At 44.6% G+C, this 22,624-nt stretch overlaps 3 protein-coding genes across 5 annotated transcripts in view; 1 reads left to right on the top strand and 2 right to left on the bottom strand.

Moving 5' to 3' along the window:
- The window catches only part of syne1a (spectrin repeat containing, nuclear envelope 1a), a 140,391-nt gene extending 136,860 nt beyond the window's left edge, over positions 1 to 3,531 (top strand). The window contains exon 147 of the mRNA XM_076013543.1: positions 1,998 to 3,531. Within this exon, the coding sequence (XP_075869658.1) occupies positions 1,998 to 2,292 (295 nt within the window). The 3' untranslated portion in view covers positions 2,293 to 3,531. The remainder of the gene's footprint in view (positions 1 to 1,997) is intronic.
- A 1,776-nt stretch (positions 3,532 to 5,307) lies between these two features.
- Positions 5,308 to 16,194, bottom strand: esr1 (estrogen receptor 1). 3 transcript variants are annotated; one of them, XM_076013535.1, is made up of 9 exons: positions 15,695 to 16,194; positions 14,647 to 14,873; positions 13,639 to 13,755; positions 12,856 to 13,043; positions 12,590 to 12,725; positions 9,187 to 9,325; positions 7,798 to 7,931; positions 7,154 to 7,337; positions 5,308 to 6,141 (listed from the first exon to the last, which is right to left on the bottom strand). In XM_076013535.1, exons 1-9 carry the CDS (start codon positions 16,126 to 16,128, stop codon positions 5,880 to 5,882), a joined length of 1,821 nt encoding a protein of 606 aa, XP_075869650.1. In that variant the 5' UTR covers positions 16,129 to 16,194; the 3' UTR covers positions 5,308 to 5,879. The 3 variants fall into 3 exon arrangements, with proteins under 3 accessions (XP_075869650.1, XP_075869649.1, XP_075869651.1); XM_076013534.1 differs by having other exon boundaries at positions 12,590 to 12,743; positions 15,695 to 16,193; XM_076013536.1 differs by having other exon boundaries at positions 5,970 to 6,167; positions 12,590 to 12,743.
- Positions 16,195 to 18,110: 1,916 nt separating this feature from the next.
- On the bottom strand, positions 18,111 to 21,914 carry dcph1 (damage control phosphatase 1). Its single transcript, XM_076013537.1, has 5 exons — positions 21,420 to 21,914; positions 20,938 to 21,043; positions 20,584 to 20,825; positions 20,319 to 20,484; positions 18,111 to 20,143 (listed from the first exon to the last, which is right to left on the bottom strand). Exons 1-5 carry the CDS (start codon positions 21,476 to 21,478, stop codon positions 19,361 to 19,363), a joined length of 1,356 nt encoding a protein of 451 aa, XP_075869652.1. The 5' UTR covers positions 21,479 to 21,914; the 3' UTR covers positions 18,111 to 19,360.
- Positions 21,915 to 22,624: the final 710 nt, after the last annotated feature.

Consider the following 22,624-nt stretch of genomic DNA (forward strand, 5'->3'; position numbering starts at 1 on the left):
CTTTGAGCTTCCTTTATTTCTCTCTCTCTCACACGTTTCGTTCCTGTTGCGTTCTTCTCCGCGGTTTGAAAGCGGGACGTGACGTAATAACTCCTGCCTCTCTTTTCTTCCCCTCTTCACGCTTTCTCCTCTGCTTCCTCTCCCAGAAGTGTCATTTTATGATTTACCTCCATTGCATCAACTCCATACAGTTAAGAACAGGCTGGATGAAGGGCTCAGCCTACGTTCCGACGCCTCGAGTGGTGCAACGTATAATGTGTCCCTACCCGCCCACACGTTAGCATCCGTATCGTATGACACGCACATGCTAATGGGGCGTGGCGGTTTGGAATCCGGTGTAGCTACAGAATCTGTCCACTACGGAATGTGTCCGAGGTCTAATGGCAACTGTATTAGGACACACTACATCGGTCGGATGGATAGCTAGCTAGCTAGATAGCTATATAATATCATATATATATATATACATATATATATATATATATATATATATATATATATATATATATATATATATATATATATATATATATATATATATATACATATATACATATACATACGGGTGAGTTGCAGGATGAATGGCAACATATATATATATTTATGTATGTATGTATTATTATAAATATATAGCTAGATAGACAGACATAATCATATTATATATAATAAGATTCTATTTATCTATCTATCTTTTAGCTATCTATCCATCCGACTGCAATGTAGTTTGCCCTAATAGAGCTGCTGTAAGACCCCAGACACATTCCGTAGCCCCGGACAGATTCTGTAGCTACACCGGCCGTGTAGAAGAGCCCGCAAAGACTCGCAAACACGCAGGACGTCGCTCCCAGCAGCAGCTGCGCGCTCTGAGCGGCCGCGGGAGAGTCTGACCCTGGTTCAGCCTCCGCGAGGATGAGTCCCAGCGAGAACATCTTGTCCCCCAGCCTCCCCCAAGTCTTGGCACTGGCCGCGGAAATCTCCCGAGAGGCTTTTTTGGCGTTTTCTCCCGCATGTGTTGGGGATGAGACGTGACATTGAACTCTCACACACTCAGCATCCCGCGAACTCTCCTCCGCTCCCAGGGAGCCACCGCGGCCAGTTATCTCTTACGAAATGCCTGTGGTCCTCTCTGTTTCCCAAAAGTTCTCGTGTGAATGTGGGTCCGTGTGTGTGTGTGTGTGTGTTTGTGTGTGTCAACTTTGTCCCTTTCAGATATGAGTCTATTCATAGCGTTTTGTATTTGCGGGGTGTCTGTTTTGTCTTTGTTTCTTCCTCCATGTGTGCGTAATTGTGTTTGCAAACGTGCGCCAATGCCCACTTCATGATTTCACAGCATTTCTCATTTAAAAAAGATCAAATAATATTGTTTGGGCAACTTTTTTACACCACAAGCTATTTAACGTTCCAAATATCTAATGGCATTTATATTAAAGGTGCCATATTCTGCCCATTTTCAGATCATTTTGTTTCATTCCAGAGTCCTATGGGCCAGCCTTGCACTATTAAACAGAAGCATATCTAGCCCTCTGTTTAGCTCTGTGCTTGCAGCCTCCTTCAAAATTCTCAGTTTTATCCTCTGGCTTAAACGGATGGTTTGTTGGACCATCCACATGTTTTCAAAGGGACAAAAACGAAGCAACCAGAGGAACCCCAAGGGTGGAGCCAGCACCTGACTGGTGTCGCTATGTTGGGAGATGTATTGATGTGCTTTGTGAGGTCACAAAGAGCTGATTTGGAGAACCTGACTTTTTAAAGTGCGGAGCAAATAAGGAAAAAGGCTACAGGAGGGACTTTGGAATGAATGAAACTGCTTTTTACGCTTCAGAGACTAAAAAACGTCCTAACACGTGAACGTGAATTTCATCAAGGGGGTCTTGGCAGCACAGTGGTAATTTGCAAGCACAAGAAAAACACATTTTCTCGCTGCCGCGATTAACTTGTGTGTGTGTGTGTGTTTGTGTGTGTGCGTGTGCGTGCCGCCCTCCCTCCCTCCCTCACAGCCGGAGCAGATCGCCAGGCGCCGCTGGCTGCGTTTCCTCCCGTTCTGACTTTCTGGATGGCTCCTCCTCCTGCGCCGCCTCCTCCATCTCCTCCTCCTCCTCCACCAAGGGCAAGGCCTTCATGCTGCGCGTCCTCCGAGCTGCGCTCCCCGTCCACCTGCTCCTCCTCCTCCTCATCGGCCTGGCCTGCCTGGTGCCCATGACGCAGGAGGACTACAGCTGCCACCACGCCAACAACTTCGCCCGCTCCTTCCACCCCATGCTGCACTACACCAACGGACCTCCGCCGATATGAGGAGGACCCTGGGGGGGAACCTCCTCCCTGCCTCCCCCTCCCCCGCTGCTTTGCCAACGACTCCCGTGACTCCTGCGAATGTTTCCTCTTCACCTTGTGCCCTACAAACAAAAAAAACAAACAAAACACACAAACTGCTACATGAACAAAGTTACTGAGAGGTGACGTGAAGACTAACGTTGCACACCCGCTCACCTGATGTCACCTCAGCCCTTTAATCCTTCCATGGACTCTCGTCTGAAGGCGTCCCCGTTTCACCGTTTCACCCCGTTTTAACTTAAATATATTTCCCACGAGGGCGAAGCACTATTTATATACTATATGTCGGGAGCCAAAGTCGAACGCGCTTTTTGTTCATGATATCCAGTGCTGCTACTATTTATTAAGTGTTCAATCAACGAGTAGATTGTTATTGTCAAAGAAACCCGAGCACCAAACTCGAGTGTGGGGACAGTTGACCCGAAAACTATGTCAGAAGGACTTTTTGTTCGGCGAAGATGAAGATTTTGTTTTCGAAAAAGAGCCATTTGGGGACTGAAACGGCTCAGACATCAGCTCAATGGTAAGATGTAGCGCCGAACAAGTCTTAAGGCTCGGGGGATTTGAGAGGAAGATTTTGGGAAGTGGAGTCTCTTGTCATTTTTTTTAAGATGAAATTTGACCGCACCGCACTGACTTGAACACTGTCGAAGGTACTGCACTGAAGCCGCCGTGTCAGGAAGGCCGACTCCCCCCCCCCACCACCGCTCCCCCAAAAAGCCAAGTTCCTCATTTTAATTTCAGTATTAAATCAAAACAGGAGGCTTATTACATAGTTTTCTGCTTTGAAAAATGCTTTGATTTGTATATTTTTGTTGATATATCTTTGAATACACGCATTTTTTTTTTTTTTTTTTTTTATCATTTTGGTTGAGTGTGTAAATGAAAGTCCTCCCTCACACCCCCAGCCCACCCCTGCCTTTACAGAAAGCTAAACAATCACTGGTATTTTTATTTTTATTTTTTTTAAGTAGGTGGCTGTGAAATAGTGAGCGTATAATAATATTAATGATTGCGCTAAGTATTCCGTGGTGATGAGACATCAATCACTGCGTTATTTAAACAGAATCTGTAAAAAAAAAAAAAAAAAAAAAAAAAATTGATGACATATTGAAATGGTTATTTATGTATGTACAGTTTCCTAATGCCAACTTCATGAAGAATACTCTCTTTGCAAATAATAAAATGTGAAATATTTAATCCCCAATCTATTTTTATTTCTCGAGATAAATGCAACACGGCACAATGACCAGCAGCGTCAGATCAGTAGTGCTTTTATTTTGACACAACAAAGAAACAGCAGGTCAAGTCTCAGTAGGATTTAGCTGCTCAAGTGTTAATCCAGTTGTTGCTTTGCATTGGTAAAGATTTACCTTTTTATGTCACCTCCTTTTTGCTGTTTTTATGCAACTTCTTTTCTTTGTCTTGTTTTCGAAAAGTTACTGTGTGCTGCATGACCAAGACAACACAGAACACCGTCCAAGAAGTCGATTTGTTGTGTGGCATAAGTACAGTTTGAAGGTACACAATATCACAAAACAAGGAAAATGAGAAAAAGAGCATCTTTTTTTTAATGCAGAAAAGTAAACATTACAATTACCCCAAATAGGTAACAGAAGCTATTTGAATTACACCAAATGCAAAACATAAGCAAATCTAAGACACAACAGTAAAGGTGACTGCAACCAATAATTAAACATGGCCTTCCCAATAGCAATGATTTGACTCCACCCTTTCAATCAGTCAGAAGTCATACCCACTATTTTTTTCTCTTCAACTTTAATCCATTAAAGTTTTGATGCAGACAACATTGTAAACATTTTTATGTAGCTTTTCTAGTCTTCAGACTAAAAATTTGAACATTCTCTGTACCCTCTTATTGTCCAATCATTGTTGGGTTTAAGCAAGACGCCCGATAGCCCCTTTAACCCAAGGAAGTGCACTTTGGTCAAGGTGAATAAATGCAAATTAGCTGCACGTCATCTTTAATTGGCAACCGAGTCCCTTCAATCAGCCAGCTCTTTGAAATGAATGATGGAAGCTGATCCTGTCTGCGAGCTGTTTATTTTTCTATAAAAATAACCCAAGGCCGAATGGTACAATGATCTCTGGGCTACCGGTGGTCCATGCATGCAGCGGCTGAAGATGATGCAAACAGCGCATGAAGAGACGAGACGCGTTTCAGTAGATTCTGGTCCGGCAGCATAATTCCAATAGTCTTTAAACACAGATGTTAAAAAAAAAATAATAATTTTTTGCAACGACCCTCCTTGAATTGCAGCGGCGCTAACAGAACCTGAAAACACAATTGCATCAGGACAAAGGGCTCAGGGTGACGGAAGGCAGACTGTGGTGAAAGAAAGTTGCTGGTTTAAGTCTTCTTTGACAGCTTTGGGTTTTAAGGAACGAGAGAAGACTCAGAAATGTAGATGTTCGCCAACGGGATGAATAGTTCAAGACTTAAACCCCTGATCTCCTAAACCACGGTCAGAATTCCATCATCCGAAGCGATTCGTCCAGTCAAGGTCTGGGAAAGATCACGTTTTACTGCAAGCTATGCAGTGTTGAACGTGCCAGCATTGAAGAAATACATAGAGTTAAAAAACCATGTCATTAATGAATCACAAGCAAAAAATAAATGAAGATATGAAGAAATAAATGATTAAATAATTAAGCTATCAATTAATCAAACCAACTTTTTTGGTGCAGCAATTATTTAAAGCTTCTTCAGTCATACACAGCAATATGGCAAAGCTGGCTGCCGTGACTGCTGAAAGGAACACCTCATTAAAAAGAATTTCAATCATTAAATTTCTATCTGCTTTGTGTGGAGCCTAGTGGCTCCACAGGCAAGTCAGTGCATTCACCGGGCGGCCTCACAGAGTTACAGCGGTCTGCAAATGGAATGGAAACAATTGGCTTCAGCAATTTATTGATATTAGAAAATGTCTTCTTTTTTTCTTTTCTTTTTTTTCTTTTTTCTTTTTTTTTAACTCTTGAACACTTTATTACAAAGAACATAGCAAATAATTCCAGTGCCATGTGCGTACACATACAAATCACAAATCAAAACAGTGCTGAATTAGGAAAAAGGCATGAGCGGTAAAGTGAAGAGTCGTCTGGGAGGTGAAAGGGGCCGGCTGTTCTTGCGTGGCGAGCTGAGCCAAATGATCTGGCCCCAGTGAAAGGGCTCGAAGGAAAAGGAATTCCCAACACCGTGGCAGTGTGTTACAACAGGAGCTAACGCTTGTATTTAATAATAACAATTAAAAAAAGCTGGCATCAGATCAGGGATACTTTAGAAAGCCGCACGGGGAAAAAAAAAAACTGACTGCAAGAGAGCTCATAAGATTGAAAAGGGTTCTTAACCATTACCAAACAGATACAACTACAAAACAGAATCACCGGATTTTTATAAATAATTATGTCACAGAATGATTTCAGTACAACCTGTTTTCCTGAACACCCCCCTCTCGCCCCACCGACTGCTTTTTTTTTTTTTGCTCTCATCCACGCAATGACTCAAAATGACCTGTTGATGCTGCATCTCAAGGGGTGTGGGCGCAGTCGGCGCGGGACCCCCCGTACTGCAGCACACTGGGTCCAGTGGAGCTGGCAGTGGAGGATTCACCGCTTCCACTGCTGCTGCTGCTGCTGCGGGATGAGTTCTCTCTGCCGGCCTGGGACCAGGACTCTCCCGTCCGCTCGGGGCGGTGGATGTGGTGAGCGTCCAGCATCTCCAGCAGCAGGTCGTACAGAGGCACTTTATTCTTGCACTTCATGCTGTAAAGATGCTCCATGCCTTTGTTGCTGCAGCCAGAGAAAGACAGAAGGGACTGTTTTGGGGGCAACCGGGTGAAAGTTCAGACTTGTTTCATTGGCTTTATCCACTGAATTTGTTCTACAGTGTCTTCTTTACATTTCCAAATAAACACATTTTTGGGAAAATGTTTTAGAAGAAACAAATGAAAACTTTAATTCATATTTTTCATTCAATAGCAGTTGTGGCTTTTCTTTTTTGTTTTTTTGTAGTTTTGTTGTGAATTTAAGGCTGTACTAATTTTGGCTCTGTTGTGTTTGTCTGGACCGGTGCTTTGCAGCCTGATTGGCAGCAGGCTGAAACGCACCATGTTGATTGGTGGTGACAGTCGACGTACACGCAAGAGCGGGTGACTCGAGACCAACGAGTGAATAGAGAAAATGGGCACCGGTAAAATTGCAGTCGGAAGCTTTTGCTTCCCTTGCGGCGCTGCAAATGGGGAGGAGGAGGAGGAGAGAAGAAGAAGAAGAAGAAGAAGAAGAAGAAGAAGAAGAAGAGGCTACGGAGGAGGACGTCGAGCTTGCGGGTATTAGCTCCGCAGCTAACTTGGAAAGGTTTAAAGGACGTGAAGAAAAACTTGTGAAGGTAAGAGCTATTAGATGCCCTTGCATGACAGTTAATTTGCGATATGTTGATTTATGGAACTGGTCAGGCAGGCTCGCTCCCTCTTCAGTCGGATTCCTGTTTAGATTTATGTGTGTGTGTGTGTGTGTGTGTGTGTGTGTGTGTGTGTGTGTGTGTGTGTGTGTGTGTGCGATTTGGGTTAAAATAACTACGGTGGGTTTTCAATAACCAGCAGGGTGTGTAGTATTTTGGATGTGTGTGTCTGTCTGGATTCATCTGGCTGGATGCCAATGCAACTCATGACTTGTTTTGGAGGTAAAGCAAATGGGGGGTTGCGACTTGCATGCATTTTTTTTTCTCCTCTAGCTTGTACAATTTCAATGACTGTAATAAAACACACAACAAAACAGGAGCCAAGGTGTCTCCATGAAATGTTACCTCATGTGCCTGATGTGAGAGAGCAGGAGCAGCAGCTGGGCCTGCCGCCTCGACTGCTGCTGAGCCGAGCATCCCGACTGGCTGATGTGATGTATGAGGGCGTCCGTGATGGTGTCCAGCATATTCTGCACTGCCGCGCCATCGTGGATGGGCTCCATCGTGCCGGTGCAGAAAGAGAAGGCACCTGATGGGGAAGGGGGAGAGAGTGAATAACCGTCCTGAACCAAGAGTTTGTGTTGGGGGAGAGGCGGCGTAAAAGTCACAGAAATGCAAACAAAAGTGACAAACTGACTCTCACGTTAAAGCACAGGGGTTTTAGAGATGCGGAAAATTTGCAAAACAAAACAACAACAACAACAACAACCAAACACCTCTGTATCCAAGGAAGAATACACAAAACGCTGGGACAAACAAAGCCTTCTGTGCTGTCTCATGTTGTCAAGGGAACGGCTATCAGGCATATTGATAAGACCGGCCCCGCCCTCTCCGGGTCACTTCCACTCTCCAAATGGTTCCGACTAAAATTCGGAGGCGCGCGTGGAGTTTGACAAATTAAAGTGCACGGCGTCAACAAAGCCCTTTCATGGAAAGGCGATTCAAGCGAAAGCGGCCGCGCACGCCCGACGAGCGCCTGCTCGCCTCACCGGAGTTGAGCAGAACGATCGCTTTCAGGCACACGAACTCCTCGGGCTTGAGCTTGAGCGCGCGGAACCGGGAGGTGGTGGCCAGCAGCATGTCGAAGATCTCCACCATCCCCTCCACGCAGTCGCCCTCGTTCCTGTTTACACAGGGAGGGAGAGAGGGAGAGAGAGAGAGAGAGAGAGAGAGAGAGAGAGAGAGAGAGAGAGAGAGAGATTTCGATTTGATTAAAACGATTTTCTTCTTTTTTTCTTTTTTTTTTTATTCGAATTCAAAATTCAAACAAACAAAACAATTTCACACATTCGGTGTCAGTCAGGTCGGTGGGTGGGGTGAAATAGACCGCCTGGCCACCATGGGAGCATCCGGAGAGGAGAGGGAGCCGGATAAACAGCTAATGGACCGAATGGGTGCAACACTCCATTTGTCCGGGGGCGCAGTGGAAAAGTGGCGGAGGGACGGAGGGTATCCAGCGGAAGGAGTGCAAGATAAACTACGAGGCGGCGAGAGCCACAAGGGAATTTGTCAACCCTGACCTGCAGCGTTTCGGTAATCACGTCCAATTGGTTGAGGACACTCATGCGGGGGGCCCAGGTTTTGGAGATAATACGCCGTAATACACTTTTGAATCAAATGGGACCATCAGGCACATCAGAGGGTAAAAGGCCCGCGCGTGTCTGTCTGACAGTCTGCATGTCTCACCCCCCCCGCTCCAGCTCTCTCTCTCTCTCCTCCTCCTCCTCCTCCTCCTCCTCCTCTTCCTCCTCTCAAGAGTTGGAGACAGCGGCGGCTTCGGTGGCGAGCTTGTTTACTCTGTCTGTGCGAGGGGTGGGGGGGGTGGAGGGAACAGGCTGTGCCTAAAAAGCAGAAAAACAGCCGCGGCTCGTGTCCCCCTGCATCTCTGGTGGTCATTTAGCTCTTTCCTCCGCCTCCATTCCCGTCATCTCTCCCCTCCGCCGCTCCTCCTTTTCCATCACTGCGCATTGAGGCTTTGATTAAATTTCTGCCCCGCTTGCCAGCTCAGCACTGTAATGACGACGACGACGAGGAGGAGGGGGAGGAGGGGGAGGTGTTTCGGGTTGGAGAGGGGGGGGAAAAAAGCGCTACTCTCCTCTCCGCAGGGAACACGTAATTAGTGTTTCACTTTACGGTAGCCGCGTTAGAGGCGGCACAATGGCTGGCAAGGTGCGAAATGGGGGAGAAAAAAAATAAAAAAAATCTACAATGCTGATCTGTCACTCTTACGATACGTGTGAGAGCGAGAACAGGATGGAGGGGAGGATGAAGAAAGAGAAGTGGGAAAAGTTGGGTTTTTGCCGGCATTTTTCTTTGTGTGTGTGTGTGTGTGTGTGTGTGTGTGTGTGTGTGTGTGTGTGTGTTTTTTCCCCGTCTACCTGTCCAGTATGAGGTCCTGTGCAAAGATGAGTTTGCCAGGGCAGTGGATGGACCTCCAGATGAGTCCGATCATCAGCACCTCCAGCCACGAGCTCTCCAGCAGCTGCACCTGGTCGTGGAGGGAGAGCTGCAGGAAACCTGTAGGGGGCGTTGGGACACATGGGATGCACATTTTAGGGAAAGGAACAAGGATTTATTTATCTATTATTTTTTTTCTCTTGAGCTGTATTGTAGTACAATCTGCTTTTTTTTTTTTTTTTTTTACTCTTGTTCTTGCTTTTTAATGGCTGTTGTTGACCTCTTTTGAAAGTTACTGTGCCTACAACACCTGGCAAGGGGACTCCCAATGTAAAAACCAGCCCCTCGCTGAAATTGGGTACAGTCGCATCCCTGCAAAGTGGGGTCCTGTACACTGTACACTGTCCTCTTGAAAATCAACGAATTGAATTGAAATCGAAGTTATCGAAATTGTTATTGAACACGAGCTACCGTGTCCTGCAAAAAAATTTCCTTCACTCATTCACGTCGGTGAATGAACCACCCAGTCCTCGACACATGAGGAGATCCATCCAGAAGTCATTATTTTGCTTGCTTTCCCTTTTCAGTAGGATTTTAAAACAGATTTTTTTTTATTATTTTTTTTGTGGAAGTTAGCACTTTGTCGTGTCAAACAAAGCACTTCCTCCGAAGCAACTATTTTTGTCACCTTCACAATATGCGAAAGGCCCAACAAATCAACTATTTTGAGAGTTTTTGTGGGGGACAAAATGACCTGCCGAGCTCCATTTAATCATCACTTTAAGTGCTCGACACAAAGCTGGAGAATCTATGTTTTGGTTTGAACATGTCAACTAAACACAATTAAAACAAAAAAACATAACAAAATGATGCGCTGCTGACAGGAGGGGGTTACATCAGCGCCGGCTGTTAAGAGGAAGTGGGTGTTCTGCTGCAGCTCGGTGGGGAATATTAACGCTACAGGAGTCAAATGTTTACGCTCCTAAAATTGCACTCGTGGAAATCAAAATATGCAGGGCCCTGTTTGCTGACAGCCACTTCAAGTGAAACCGCGTGCAATCTCCTCGTCCTCGCAAAACGCCTTATCGCCGGCACTCAGCCGTGTCAATTCATATGTAATTACAGCCAATTCATTCAACTGTCAGTCGTCCCCCCCCCCCCACTCTGCGCCCTGTTTTGGGACTCCTGCCAATTAAAACTGTGCTTCTGAGGCTTTTACTGAGGCGCAAGGTTGTGATGCCTCTAGGGGTGGTAAAAAAACAAAAAACAAAAACATTGATATTCTGCCGCAATAAATAACCGATACACTGACGGCAAATATCGATATTTTATTTCAACACATATTAGGGATTGACCCCGTTGTCACCGCCAACTATCAATCTCTCCTGTCCTGTTTGTGGGGGGCGCTAATCCCCTAAACGAGAGTCAAGAAGGCGTAGGCAGCGGCCGGTGAATACGACGAGTTAAAAGCGGAAGAACACATGCAAGACAATACGAACGACGAAAAACCAATCACAGACCCACCACCGGCAAGTTACCACTCTAAAGTGTGGACCCACTTTGGCTTTTACGAGACGGATGATGGGAGAAAACTGGATAAAGAATATGCGATCTGCAAGAACTGTTTTGCGAAGGTAAAATACAACGGCAACACTACGAATCTGCACAGCCACCTCGTTCGCTATCACGGTAGGGTTGCCAATTGTTCTTTTTTTGTTTTTTTCACCACCTGTCCCGGGAAAAATAAAATCTCTCCCGGGACACAATTTGTCCTGATTTTTTTTTTTTTTTTTTAGGGAAAAATGACAAAACCTCATTTGCTTTCCGTCTGTGGTCTAGATAGGGTTGCCAACCCTCCCGTAAAATACGCGATTGTCCCATATTTGGCAACTTAAAAAAAGAAAATGTCCCGTAATGAACTGATTCGGGACGCACTTCACTTTGTCCAGTATATTTCGGGGACGCGGTTATTTATTTATGTTGTCTGCATGATTTTTTAAATTGATTTACAGAATCGGGGCAGTGAAACGATTTTCCCTCTTTCATCTTCCCGTCTGTTTGTATATCCCAAGTCCCCAAGTTTAGATAAAAACAAGTTGCTACTGACTTTATATTATCAGAAAGCAGTGCACGTTTGTTTGTACATTATACAAAGTTTTGGAATAAATGCAAGATCACAGGCATTTTCCTTTTTCTGGGTATTTATTTCTTTTTCAGTCACATATCGTCGGCAAAATTTCTTGCAATATATTGAATATCGAAGATATCGTGTATCGTGATATTATCATTATCGTGGGCCAAATATCGTCACAGTATCGAATCATGGGTTACACGTATCGCCCCACCCCTAAATGCCTCCAGCTTAGGATTTATTTACTGGGAGAGCTTGTTGGATGTACGTGTCTGTGTGTGTGTGTGTGTGTGTGTGTGTGTGTGTGTGTGTGTGTGTGTGTGTGTGTGCAAAAGGCTGATGTGTATTATATATTTAGGCTCAGCGGGGGGCCAGCAGACGGGTGAAACAATCCTCTAAAAGGTGATGACTGCAATTACCTTCACTGTAATAGCCCTGTATTTCTGTGTGTGTGTGTGTGCGTGCGTGCGTGCTCCTCAATCACTCTGCTGTTGCCTTGGCAGTCAGACAGACACTCGCTGCACCATACAACCCACCATTTGAAGGAACCACTGTGAAGTTTTAGAGCGCGAGCGCTAATTTGCAGCACGGGTGCGGTCGAAGTGATCGTGCCTCTGCTGACCTGACGCACGTGCCGTGCACGTGGCGACGCTTGTGCACAGTTAGAGGTAAAGAGCACAGGGTTGAAAATTGGAACCCAAAAGTACGGCGGACCTGGCACGCACACACTGAAGCGATGAATAAAAGAAAAAACAACTCATTGAGAAATATGAGCTTTGTTCCAAAACCATTCAAATTTTGATCTGACATGAGCAAATCATTCCATCAACAGTTGACTGGGCAACGGAAAACAAATGGAAAATGTGCACTTTCAAAATCAATTTCCAATGTTTGTCAGTCTGGGCAGCAGAACTGTTTATATTAGTGGGAGGCAAATAAGAGATTAGATTAAAAAAACAAAAAAAAAAAACACTGTCTCTGTTGTCGTATTCCAGCTGCGTTTCTGTTTTTTATTGCGATATTTAGGTTTTGCGCAATTCTAGGGGCATTGGAAACGCAGCTACTGTCAACATGGAACTCAGTGACACCTGCTTGCTGTGTTTTTTTTTTTAATATCCCTTTTAATTATTTTCATATAAAAAAAAAAAATCACCCTAGGAAACCTTATGCCTATTACTGCATCACACTTGTTATGATACTAAATAGAACAGCACTCGCTCTTGCGGGACAGGATTTGTACTTGTTGAGGGTACCTGGAAGTTTCTTGGCCCAGGCAATCATATGGACCAGCTCCCTGTCAGCCATGCTGGTGAGCAGCGTCATCATGGTGACCTCGGTGTAGGGTCGGCTCATCGTTTGTCGGGAGCAGAGCACTGGGGGCTCAGCACCCTGAAGCAGGAGGAGAACCTGAAGAATCAGCAGTACAACAAAGTAGTACCAGAGAGAGGAAACAGTGTTGTTGCCATTTATTTTATTTTACTCCTTTTTAATGGATATTAATGACCCAAGGTCTCCACACCTGGTCAGGACTCATGCTGATCACTGCCGTCGACCTCCCTCCTCTACCGGCACCGCCTCCTGTGTGTTTCCTCTTGTCCTGAGGGGGCGCTGTTCTGCGCTCCAGGACCCTCGGCACCTTGTCTCTGTCGCTGGATGCGGTTCGCTGTCTGTCGCGCCTCATCACGCGACCACGATCCTTGCGCATGCCTCAATTGAACAGAAGTACATAGAAAATGTAAAGCCTGCCAATACCCCGTTTGGAGTAGTCGTCAAAAACTCCGGCACATGCGCAAAGTCTCTTCCCTCCGTTATCTCAGCGCACAGGATACTTTCTATTCCGTCAGCACGGCAACGGACGGCAGTGCCGTCTGAAATGGTTGCATGTGTAATTCAAGAAGTATGAAAACAAAAAACTGTGAGCGTGCGTGCTCGCCGCTTGCTGCTTTTCAAGACCCAATCAGTTCAAGGTCGTGTTAAAGTTAGTCTTAAGCGCACGAGTATTTATCCTTGCACTCTTAGGACATGATCGGTATTGAGCCAGAAGTGCTTAAAATTGCTTTGTTTTGTTTTGAAAGAATCAAAATCTGTAATCAGTCAGTTACAAGAGATTTTAAGCATACTTTAAATCTATAATCTATTTATCTGTTCAGATTTTGGGTTAGGGTTAGGGTTAGGGTTGATCATGCAATCGCTGCTCCGCTGGGCGCCAGATGAAAAACAAAGCTCTACAAATCGGTTCCAACATGGGAAGAAATTGTAACCATAAAGTGCAATTAAAATTCAAACCAAGGTTTCCACCAACCTCCTTTCATCATGCCTACTTCGTAACACTTCCTGAGGCGGCAAGCCTGGCAGCTCTTCCTTCGATTCCTGTCAATAGTGCACTGATTGGTTGCTGGGCACATATAGTCATTGTGACCTGAAAATGGAAGAAAATCTATTACTTCGGGGCCCTGGCTGCCGTCTTCGGCTCAGGTTTAGGTTATTTAGTAGACAAGAACACTCCCTTCCCATTTTTTAATAGGTCTGAGATGGAGAACATTAGAACACAGCATCTTGGCTTTGTCATTGCCATGGAGACTATTTGTTTCCTTGTGACCAGTCCCCCGGTGGAAGATCTATTATCAATATGCCGAAGCAATCTATCCCAAACATGACTAAGCCACTGCCGGAAGATGAGCCTGCACACAGAGGCAGGTGCACACCGAGGTGGCACACACTGTGTCTTAAAAGATACCTCACGTAAATGGAGGGGATATTCAAAGCTGAAAACAAACTTGCTCGAATCAAAACATTGCTCTCCCGATGGGTCGTTTGAGGTTGCCTGTATAGACGTTGCGACCCGAGTGATTCTATAAAGGCCCAGTGTGTAAGAAAACAATACTGCAAACACAAATTATTCATTCATTATTTCTCCTGCAACGTTATAATGTGGCCATTTGATCTCATCGAGAAAATGTGATGGGAAATGTCACAATTGATCTGGGGGTTGAATCACACAACCCTGATCAGCTCCTTGTTCTGGGCCACTCAGGATACATAAGGCCTCCTCACTCCAAGTGGACCCAGTCTTTATGTAAATAAAACTGGTTATTATTAGCCACTAAAAACACAACAGATCAGATTAATTGCATTTACTGATTTGCCAGTTATTTTTATTTGACTGCAGATCTTCTGCAGAATTTCAAATAAAACCCTAACATGTAGAATTTATGCATTTCACAGACAACAGTTTTACATTTTAATCAACTGGAAAAAAAAAAAAAAAAGGTCAAAATTTCAGCATGCATGGCCCGGGTACGTGACATACCTTGGATGCTTCTCTTAAAAAAGGCCTTGCAGCCCTCGCAGGACCACACGCCGTAGTGGTAGCCGGAAGCGTAGTCACTGCACACGGCACAGAAACGCATGTCTTTGGCCATCTCGTAACCGCCGGCGCCGGCCGCGGCCCCAGACTCCCCCACGCTGAACGAGTCGTCGCTGGTGCCGCACTGATCCTCTCTGGAAACTGGCTGCCCACTGGAAAGGACACTAGATCTGCCAAAACAAATGTTTGTTATCCTACTTGTATTATACTAAATGACGTTGGGCGGTGTCACATTTAACGTAGCTACGACTCCATTAAATTAAATTCCAGCTGCGCTTCCTTTTTTTTTTCTCTTTCTTTCCAAGAAAAGCCTCAAAAGTGTACCAAAGTTTTTCACCCTGACTTTGCTTTGGAAATGGCTCAGACAAAAGCAGGCTGCTATTTTCCACCTGTGTCGGGGAAACAATCTGTGCATTCGCGTCTGTTGTTATTACGTATTGTTCCTATCTCAAGGTCCCTGACAGAGTCCTTAATCTCTGGAATTAGGCACCAGGGCAAAACTTGATCCGTTTTTTTTTTTTTTTTTTTACAGATAGCGCCTCTGTTTTGTTTAATGCCAAAGATTTTTTGGGGGGGAAAAAAAACACAATGATGTTATATTGTTGAGCACAATGCAGGGGTGCTCAACAATATTAAATTTTAAGAAACCTAAGTAAAATCTAGCAGCTGTAATGGGTCAAGAAAATACAATGAAATTCCGAGAGAGATTAACAACGGATAAGAAGCAGAATTAAATTATACATTTCTAGAGTGATAAAACTCTTTTTATTTGATGAAAACTGAAATCTAGTTGCCCTGCTCATTAATCCACTCTCCTATCAGTTAAAGTATCACTGGAGCACAAACAAACCTGACCAGGCATTCGGGCTGGAGTGCCCCAGGTTGCAGGTCTCACTGTTTTTAGTAACAACCTCAAGTTCCTACGGACGTTGCTAACTCACGGCCAAAACTTTAATCCACAAAAAAAGGTGGGAAAAAAAGTTATCCTCACCTGTAGACGGGTGTCGAAGTGGTTTCCAGGTAGGGTGGGTGCATGAAGGGGCTGAGTCGGGGGCTGGAGGGCACGAACGCCAGAGGGCTGGCGGGACCGCTGCCCAGGGACTGCAGGCTGCCATCCGAGGGGGGTCCATGGGCGTCCAGGGGGGCCGAGTAGTAGCCGGGGGTTGAGTGGCTGTAAGGGGGGCTGGTGGCAGGAGTAGGGGCGGCGTACTCGTACGGTCCTTCCAGGAACTCCACGGTGGCGACCCCTCCGCTGGACCCCCGGCTCTCCTCGGGGTACATGTCGGCGAGGGGGGCACGGCGGGGCGGGGAGGGCCGCTGCAGGGAGGAGAGGGTCTCCAGCTCCTCGGGGAAGGCCGAGCCACTCCGGTGTCTGGCTGCCGGTCTGCTGCTCTGCGCCGCCGCCGGGCTCTGCCTGAGCAACATCACAGCACAGCAGCACTGATAGGCAACATGGTCTCGACTTGCTCTCCAAATGTCTGGGGTGGAGGGGGGAGTGGAGACAAGTGGCTCTCTCTCTCTCTCTCTCTCCCTCTCTCTCCCTCTCACTCACTCACTCACTCACTCTCTCTCTTTCCATTTGCTGGAACTGGGAAGGGTCCACTGTTGTTCCTATCACTGTTCCATGTCTCTGCTCACATAGTCTTAATTTAAAAAAGAAAGAAAGAAAGAAAGAAAAACAACCTTCTGACAGCATTTTTCATCATCAGAGGCCTACAAATGTGTAGGAGGGAAGAGCCTGCTGGAAAAGGAACGTGAAAAAAACCCTATTGATTTCTCTAAAAACAGTCTCATCCACCGTTTTCTTATGCTGTTGGATTGTATTGACTGCAACTGGGGTCCGGATGAATGTGTAAAAGCTACTGGCAGTTGATAAATAATCAGCACTCAACTAAGATATTCTGCTGGTCTATTTGTCTGTGGATTATTGAAAGCGCACGAGACTCTGGTTAATATGTCTGCGAGAAAATGACATTAAAACAATGAACTATTCACACATCTTCAACGCAGCTGTTGTCCTGAGCAGTCTTTCAGCATCACTCTGAACTAGTCGGGCTTATTGGGCACAATGGGAACAGTGGAAAGGTTAAAAAAGGGGAGGTAAACAGATTAAAGATGCGGCCAGATCGATAACCACGGCATGTTTAAGTGCCAGGTCGCCATAACACAGCAAACACAGCAGCAGGTCAAATTACATTCTGACGGCCAACTATTACACAACATCCCTTGAATGACAAGACAAACAGTTGTTATTTTTTTTATCCCCGAATTGCAACCTAATTCCTATCTTCATACTCATATGTTTGGAGTGGAATTTGTTTGATTGCTACAATGCACAAGTACAGAAAGGAACCATATTATCAGCACACTGAGTGCATGATTCGGGGATGAGTTTTATGTAATTGCCAACCAAAAATGAATGCGGATGAAATGTAAAAAAAATCACTGCTACTAAATGCTAATTGTTTTTTTTTCTCAGTGATGACGGTTGTTCCCTGTGACACTGACGCAAGCTGTCAGTTATGTAAACCTTACAGACCAAGAGGCAACTTTAACCCCTAACAGAAGTGAACCTGTATATCAAAGGCAAAGCTTTTTTTTCTTTCTGCTTTGACATCTTTTTTGACACAACAACCTAGTTTTTAGACATGCCAGGTCAAGTGCAAAGCAAGTAGTCCTGTCAGCCAAATTACCTAAATTGTTTAAGATGGGAACCTTCTTTTTCTGACAGACATTTTTCTCATTAAAGGCCATTTTTCACTTTTGTAAATTCTGGGCTTGTTATGCACGTTAAAATTTGACATTGTTTGTTTTATTTGGTCCGTCTTGACCCTGAGTAAATTCTGGACTCCTGGCAATTTCTAGTGCTAAATCAATGGACGCATTTTCAAAAACGTATTTGATGTCATTAATTATGCATAAATTAACTCAGAGGCTCAAAAACAGCTGCATGGAAAAGTTGATGCGCTTGAATCAACAGAAACAAATATGCCTTTCAGATTGCTTAATGAGGGCGACACGGTGGCGCAGTGGTTAGCGCTGCCTGGGACCTTTCTGTGTGGAGTTTGCATGTTCTCCCCGTGTCTGCGTGGGTTCTCTCCGGGTTCTCCGGCTTCCTCCCACACTCCAAAAACATGCATGTGAGGTCAATTGAACACTCTAAATTGTCCGTAGGTGTGCATGTGAGTGTGAATGGTTGTTTGTCTCTATGTGGCCCTGCGATGAACTGGCGACTTGTCCAGGGTGTCCCCTGCCTTCGCCCTAAGACAGCTGGGATAGGCTCCAGCAGACCCCCGTGACCTTGAGCTCGGGACTAAGCGGGTATGGAAAATGAATGAATGAAGATTGCTTAATGAAGACGTAGATTCATTAAATGGTTGTCGAAGAACAACACAGAGAAAAAAAAGTCCAATCAGCGAGGATCTTTATTAAACCCAACCCACAATCAAAATAATTTCCCCAAGCAGCAGTGACAAAGATATCGATGACATAACAATGTGCAAAGAGAAATCCACTATTGTTTATAGTGATACAGAGAACTGGGTTGCACTTGTACACAGGACAACCTCAACATTGTTTTTTTTTATACACTGACCCAGTAACCGCGTGCCACTTTCTTCAATCAAATCACATTATCGTCTGCCAGCAAGTACAACGTTAGGTAATTACTTTTTTTTTTATTGCATGCATTTTATTTACAGAGTGCAAAGTCAGTTGGATTTGAATGAACAGAGAAATGAGATGTATTTAGCATCCCTTTTCCGTAACAAAGTCATCCTCATTCAGCTATTTTCTACCTCTGCTTGTCCTGCAGACAGGGTTCCTGAAGGCAACTATCCCAGCTGCCTAGGAGTGAAGGTGGGGTTGCACCCTGGTAAAGATGCAAGTGGACCGCATGAAGCAAAATAACCATCCACACTCGGACAATTTATAGTTGCCAGTCATTGCAATGTGCATGTTTTTGGACTGTGGGTGAACGGTGCTAACCACTGTGCAGTCATCAACATATTACTTGTCCGGTATGATGATTGAAAAAAAAATAAAAATAAAAATCCCAGTCCTTAAAATGTGAGTTGCTTTCACTTTGTCAATAAATAACAATTTGTTCAACTTGTCGATAAAAAGGGGCAAACTATTTTTCTACTTTTTCTGCTTGCTCATAATTCTCATTGTTGTGTTGTGACACCTCCAGCCAGATGCTCAATCCATCTGGTCTTGAGATCACCTGACTACTGCCTAGCTTTGGGTCATTTTCAAGCATAAAGGAGGAGCAACTGAGCATTTTCAATGGAACCTGTAAACAGAAAGCAAAATATGCTGCCATTAATATTCTGTGCATCTCCGAAAAGTTTTTGGGTTATTTAATGAGGCGATTCCACTGGAGCCTGTAAATGGGTATAATATGGGACCTTCAATGTATTTAGTACAACACATCAGCTATTGGGTTAAAACACATAATAATCTGTTTGCGGATTTAATCAAGATATCATAGATTAACCCACATTTTGCAATGAAAATAAGTGAAAATTAGTTGCTCTGGAAGAAAACATGAAGGGACCTGACCAAAGATGTACAAAAAAAGAAAAAAGTTTGATAGTATTCTTTTTGAGGGAGGTATTACTTAGAGTATTCAAACTGCAAGATCCCAAGGAGAGTCTTACTGCTTCGACTTTGGACTGTAGAACTGGATGATGGCGTACTTGCCAGTGGTCATCCAGTCTGGATCTTGGGAGGAGAGCGTCTCTCCTTGGCCCGGCTGCAGGCCCACCTGAACATTAGCTTTTAGAGTTCTCAGGCTACACAGTGGCGCTGGCCCAAAACCTCTCAGCGCAGTATCGAAGCCCACCGTGTGATCCCATTCCCTGTCACCTGTCAGTTTCCTGTAGTTGAGATCACCTTTAAACAGCACCAAGTCTGATCCCTCTAGAGTTGCATAGAGGTCAGGAGCATCTGCTGCCATGTCACAGAACTCGTGGGGCTGTGTCCAGAAAGGATGGTCATGATAGGACCACGTGCCCTTCTTCAGGTAGTTTTGCCACTGTGCGCCACTCTTGGACATCCACCTGTGATTGACGGCCATGGTCTGCCGAATAGTCCACGAGAAATCTTTGACCGTCACATCGGAGACGAACCACGACAAGGACTTGCCGTGAAAATGGACCTCACGCGCAAGCCCGGCGGAAACCAGGAAATCTGCAAAGACCAGGTCAGTGACTAATTCAAAACCAGCATTGTCTAAGATTATGTCAACTCTGCCTGCAGTAGTTTTCTCTGGTAGTGCTAGCTTCTGGGCAGAGATTAAAGTTGACCAGATCATATTGGAATCATCAACCAAGATGAAGGGCTGCAAGCTGTCCAGGGAATCTAGTGGACTGGTTATCTGGGAATTGTCTTGCCCAGCAGAGACGGACAGGTCACACTTGTTTCCCCACAGAGAAACCTATGAGTCAAAAATAGAAAAACAAATCAGCAAGTACGTTTTGAGTGAACTTGGAGTAAGTTAGTTTGAGGGGTTTAATTATTTACACATTATCTTCTTTATTTGTAATGATTAAGGATACGAAATGAACAACAAAAAACAGCAGACATATCAAAGTGGTGTTTGAATTACTGACCTGCAACAATTTGTTAAAATGCTCCAGCAGTTGATTTTGAGAAAGGTCTTTTAATTTCTTCTTAATGTCTTCCAAATACGTGCAAAGAGTCATCACTGCACTCTGAGATTGAAAGAAGCTCTGCGTCTTCCCCTCGTTGAAGACATCATAGTCACTGATGGGAGGACTGAAATAAAACCAGAGGTTTAGCACTGAGAAGTGAGACACTGAATGATGTGTGATGTCAAAGTAAGGAATAAAACTAATATAGAGAAGTCTTTCTCACCTGAGCCATACAGCTTCCTGTATCCGACGGTACATGTAACACTCCACATACAACCAGGGGGACTTGAACCAGCTGACGGAGCCCTCGTCACCGTGCAGAGTGACATGTCTCTGCAGATAGTGATTCCAAGATTCTGCGTCTTGCCTGCCATCTGTCAGTGCTAGGATTGGCTTGTCCGTCTGCAGCTCGTTCCTCAGTTTAGACAGCTGAGATATTGCGTGTTTCTCTGCTTCGATTCCCTCCTGCGTGAAAACAGTGTGCCCACGTTACAGTTTCCAAAGAAGCCTCATGACGCTTGAGATAACGTACATATACTATTCAACATTTTTTTATTTTATTTTTTTTGACTCCTACCTCTCCATATTGTTCCAAAAACGTGTTCTTGTTGCGATGTATTGTATCTATGGCTCTGGTCAGAATGGTCGGCAGTCTGTCTCTCACTGTCAAATAAGCAAATGACCTGCAGGGGAATATTAGCGATAAACGGTGACTGTACATTCAAAGTTATGAAGAAGGTGCACTGAGCTAGCGTGCAAATTAGCCAACCAAGGCTTACAGTGAGCACTCACATTGAACAGGATAACAATAATAACAAAAGACATGTAACCTATCATTAATCAAGCTTCTTTATGTTGTTGTAAATGCCAGCATAACGTGTTTGAACGTGGAGCAATGTACTCACTTCGCGAGTCTGTTAGCAAATAAGCTAGTCCTGCTGGACGTAAATGCGACATTTCTGACATTGCCTATCAGTTTAGAGCTAGAATATCTGCCGACATTAAGGCCTCATACGATTCCTCATGGATCACCATTCGTTAAATTAGCTGACAACTTACCCAGAGACTTTGGCAGACAGCGAAGGGGGAACTCCATGCACAATTTGATCCGCCGCCATTGTTTTGACAGTGGACGACAGTTCAAACTAAACTTTATTGATAACACTCCCTGAACGTAATCAAAGCAACACGTTCTGCCTTATGGCGAGATGTCGAGTTGTACGTCTATTGTCGTTACGGCGCAATAAGATAGGTTTGACGACTTTTGTTTCCGGTAAATAATATTTCATGTATTAAATATTTCCTGGTTCGCTTTGGTTTAATATAGTACCTATCCTGTGCCTCCATCTAGCGGTTAAACTCTGAATGGCCGCAAGTGGTGTGTTCAGTGGAGGTTGCTGCGTCAACGTGAAGGTCCTAGTCACGCTCTCCTTATTCTGATAACAGCGACTGTAGAGCGAAAGGAAAATATTTGGAAAGTGATACAATTATTCTTTTGTTGTGTTCATTGGTAATAGTGGCGAGAGTTGATGCGTGACGTTGATGCAGCGCTGTTGCGACAACCCTTCCAGCATCCTTTGTTGTCTAGCGCAACGGTTGTCATGGATACATCGATTCTCCCAATCATAAAAGGGCAAAATTCGAACCCCCGAGGCTTTTGGCGGGAAGGAAAGGGAGGGGCTGAGAGAGACGTTTCTTTCTGTATTGAGCTGAATGCATACACCACAAAAAACACAAAAATATGGTCAACGTAGAAGGAAGCAATTTTTTAAATTGCGCACACCGTTAACACATTTACCCAAACATAAAAATACGGGCTGAATAAAAACAATTCAGCTCTGAAACCTTATCCATTTCCGTTGCGTAACGATCCCCCCCCCTTAACCTCCCACAGACTATATGCCCTATATGTTCACGGTAATTGAGCTATTTTTAGTCGCTGATATTTTTCAACTTTGGTGTAAAGTCCCAGCTCAAAAGGTTAGGACTGACACGACATACCATGATTGGCCAGTGTAAATATATGTAAGTGACAAAAGAGATATTGAACTCTGTTTTCAACAGCTTCAGCCACAATATAATTTACAGGCTTAAAAATAAAAATAAAAATATCCCATCCATATTTCCCCCCCTCTTGTTGGTGGGTTTATTCCCCCTCCCTTCTTGTTCTATTAGGTCAGCCCCCGGTAACTATGGGAACGTGGCTGGCCGTTGTCAGGATGTGGGGTCCTTGGAAGTGGGAGTCCAGCTGCGTCCACCTCCGG

Source organism: Nelusetta ayraudi, unplaced genomic scaffold, assembly GCF_046127955.1.
Source record: "Nelusetta ayraudi isolate G7.1 ecotype Tasmania unplaced genomic scaffold, CSIRO-AGI_Nayr_v1 ptg000151l, whole genome shotgun sequence".
Taxonomy (NCBI): domain Eukaryota; kingdom Metazoa; phylum Chordata; class Actinopteri; order Tetraodontiformes; family Monacanthidae; genus Nelusetta; species Nelusetta ayraudi.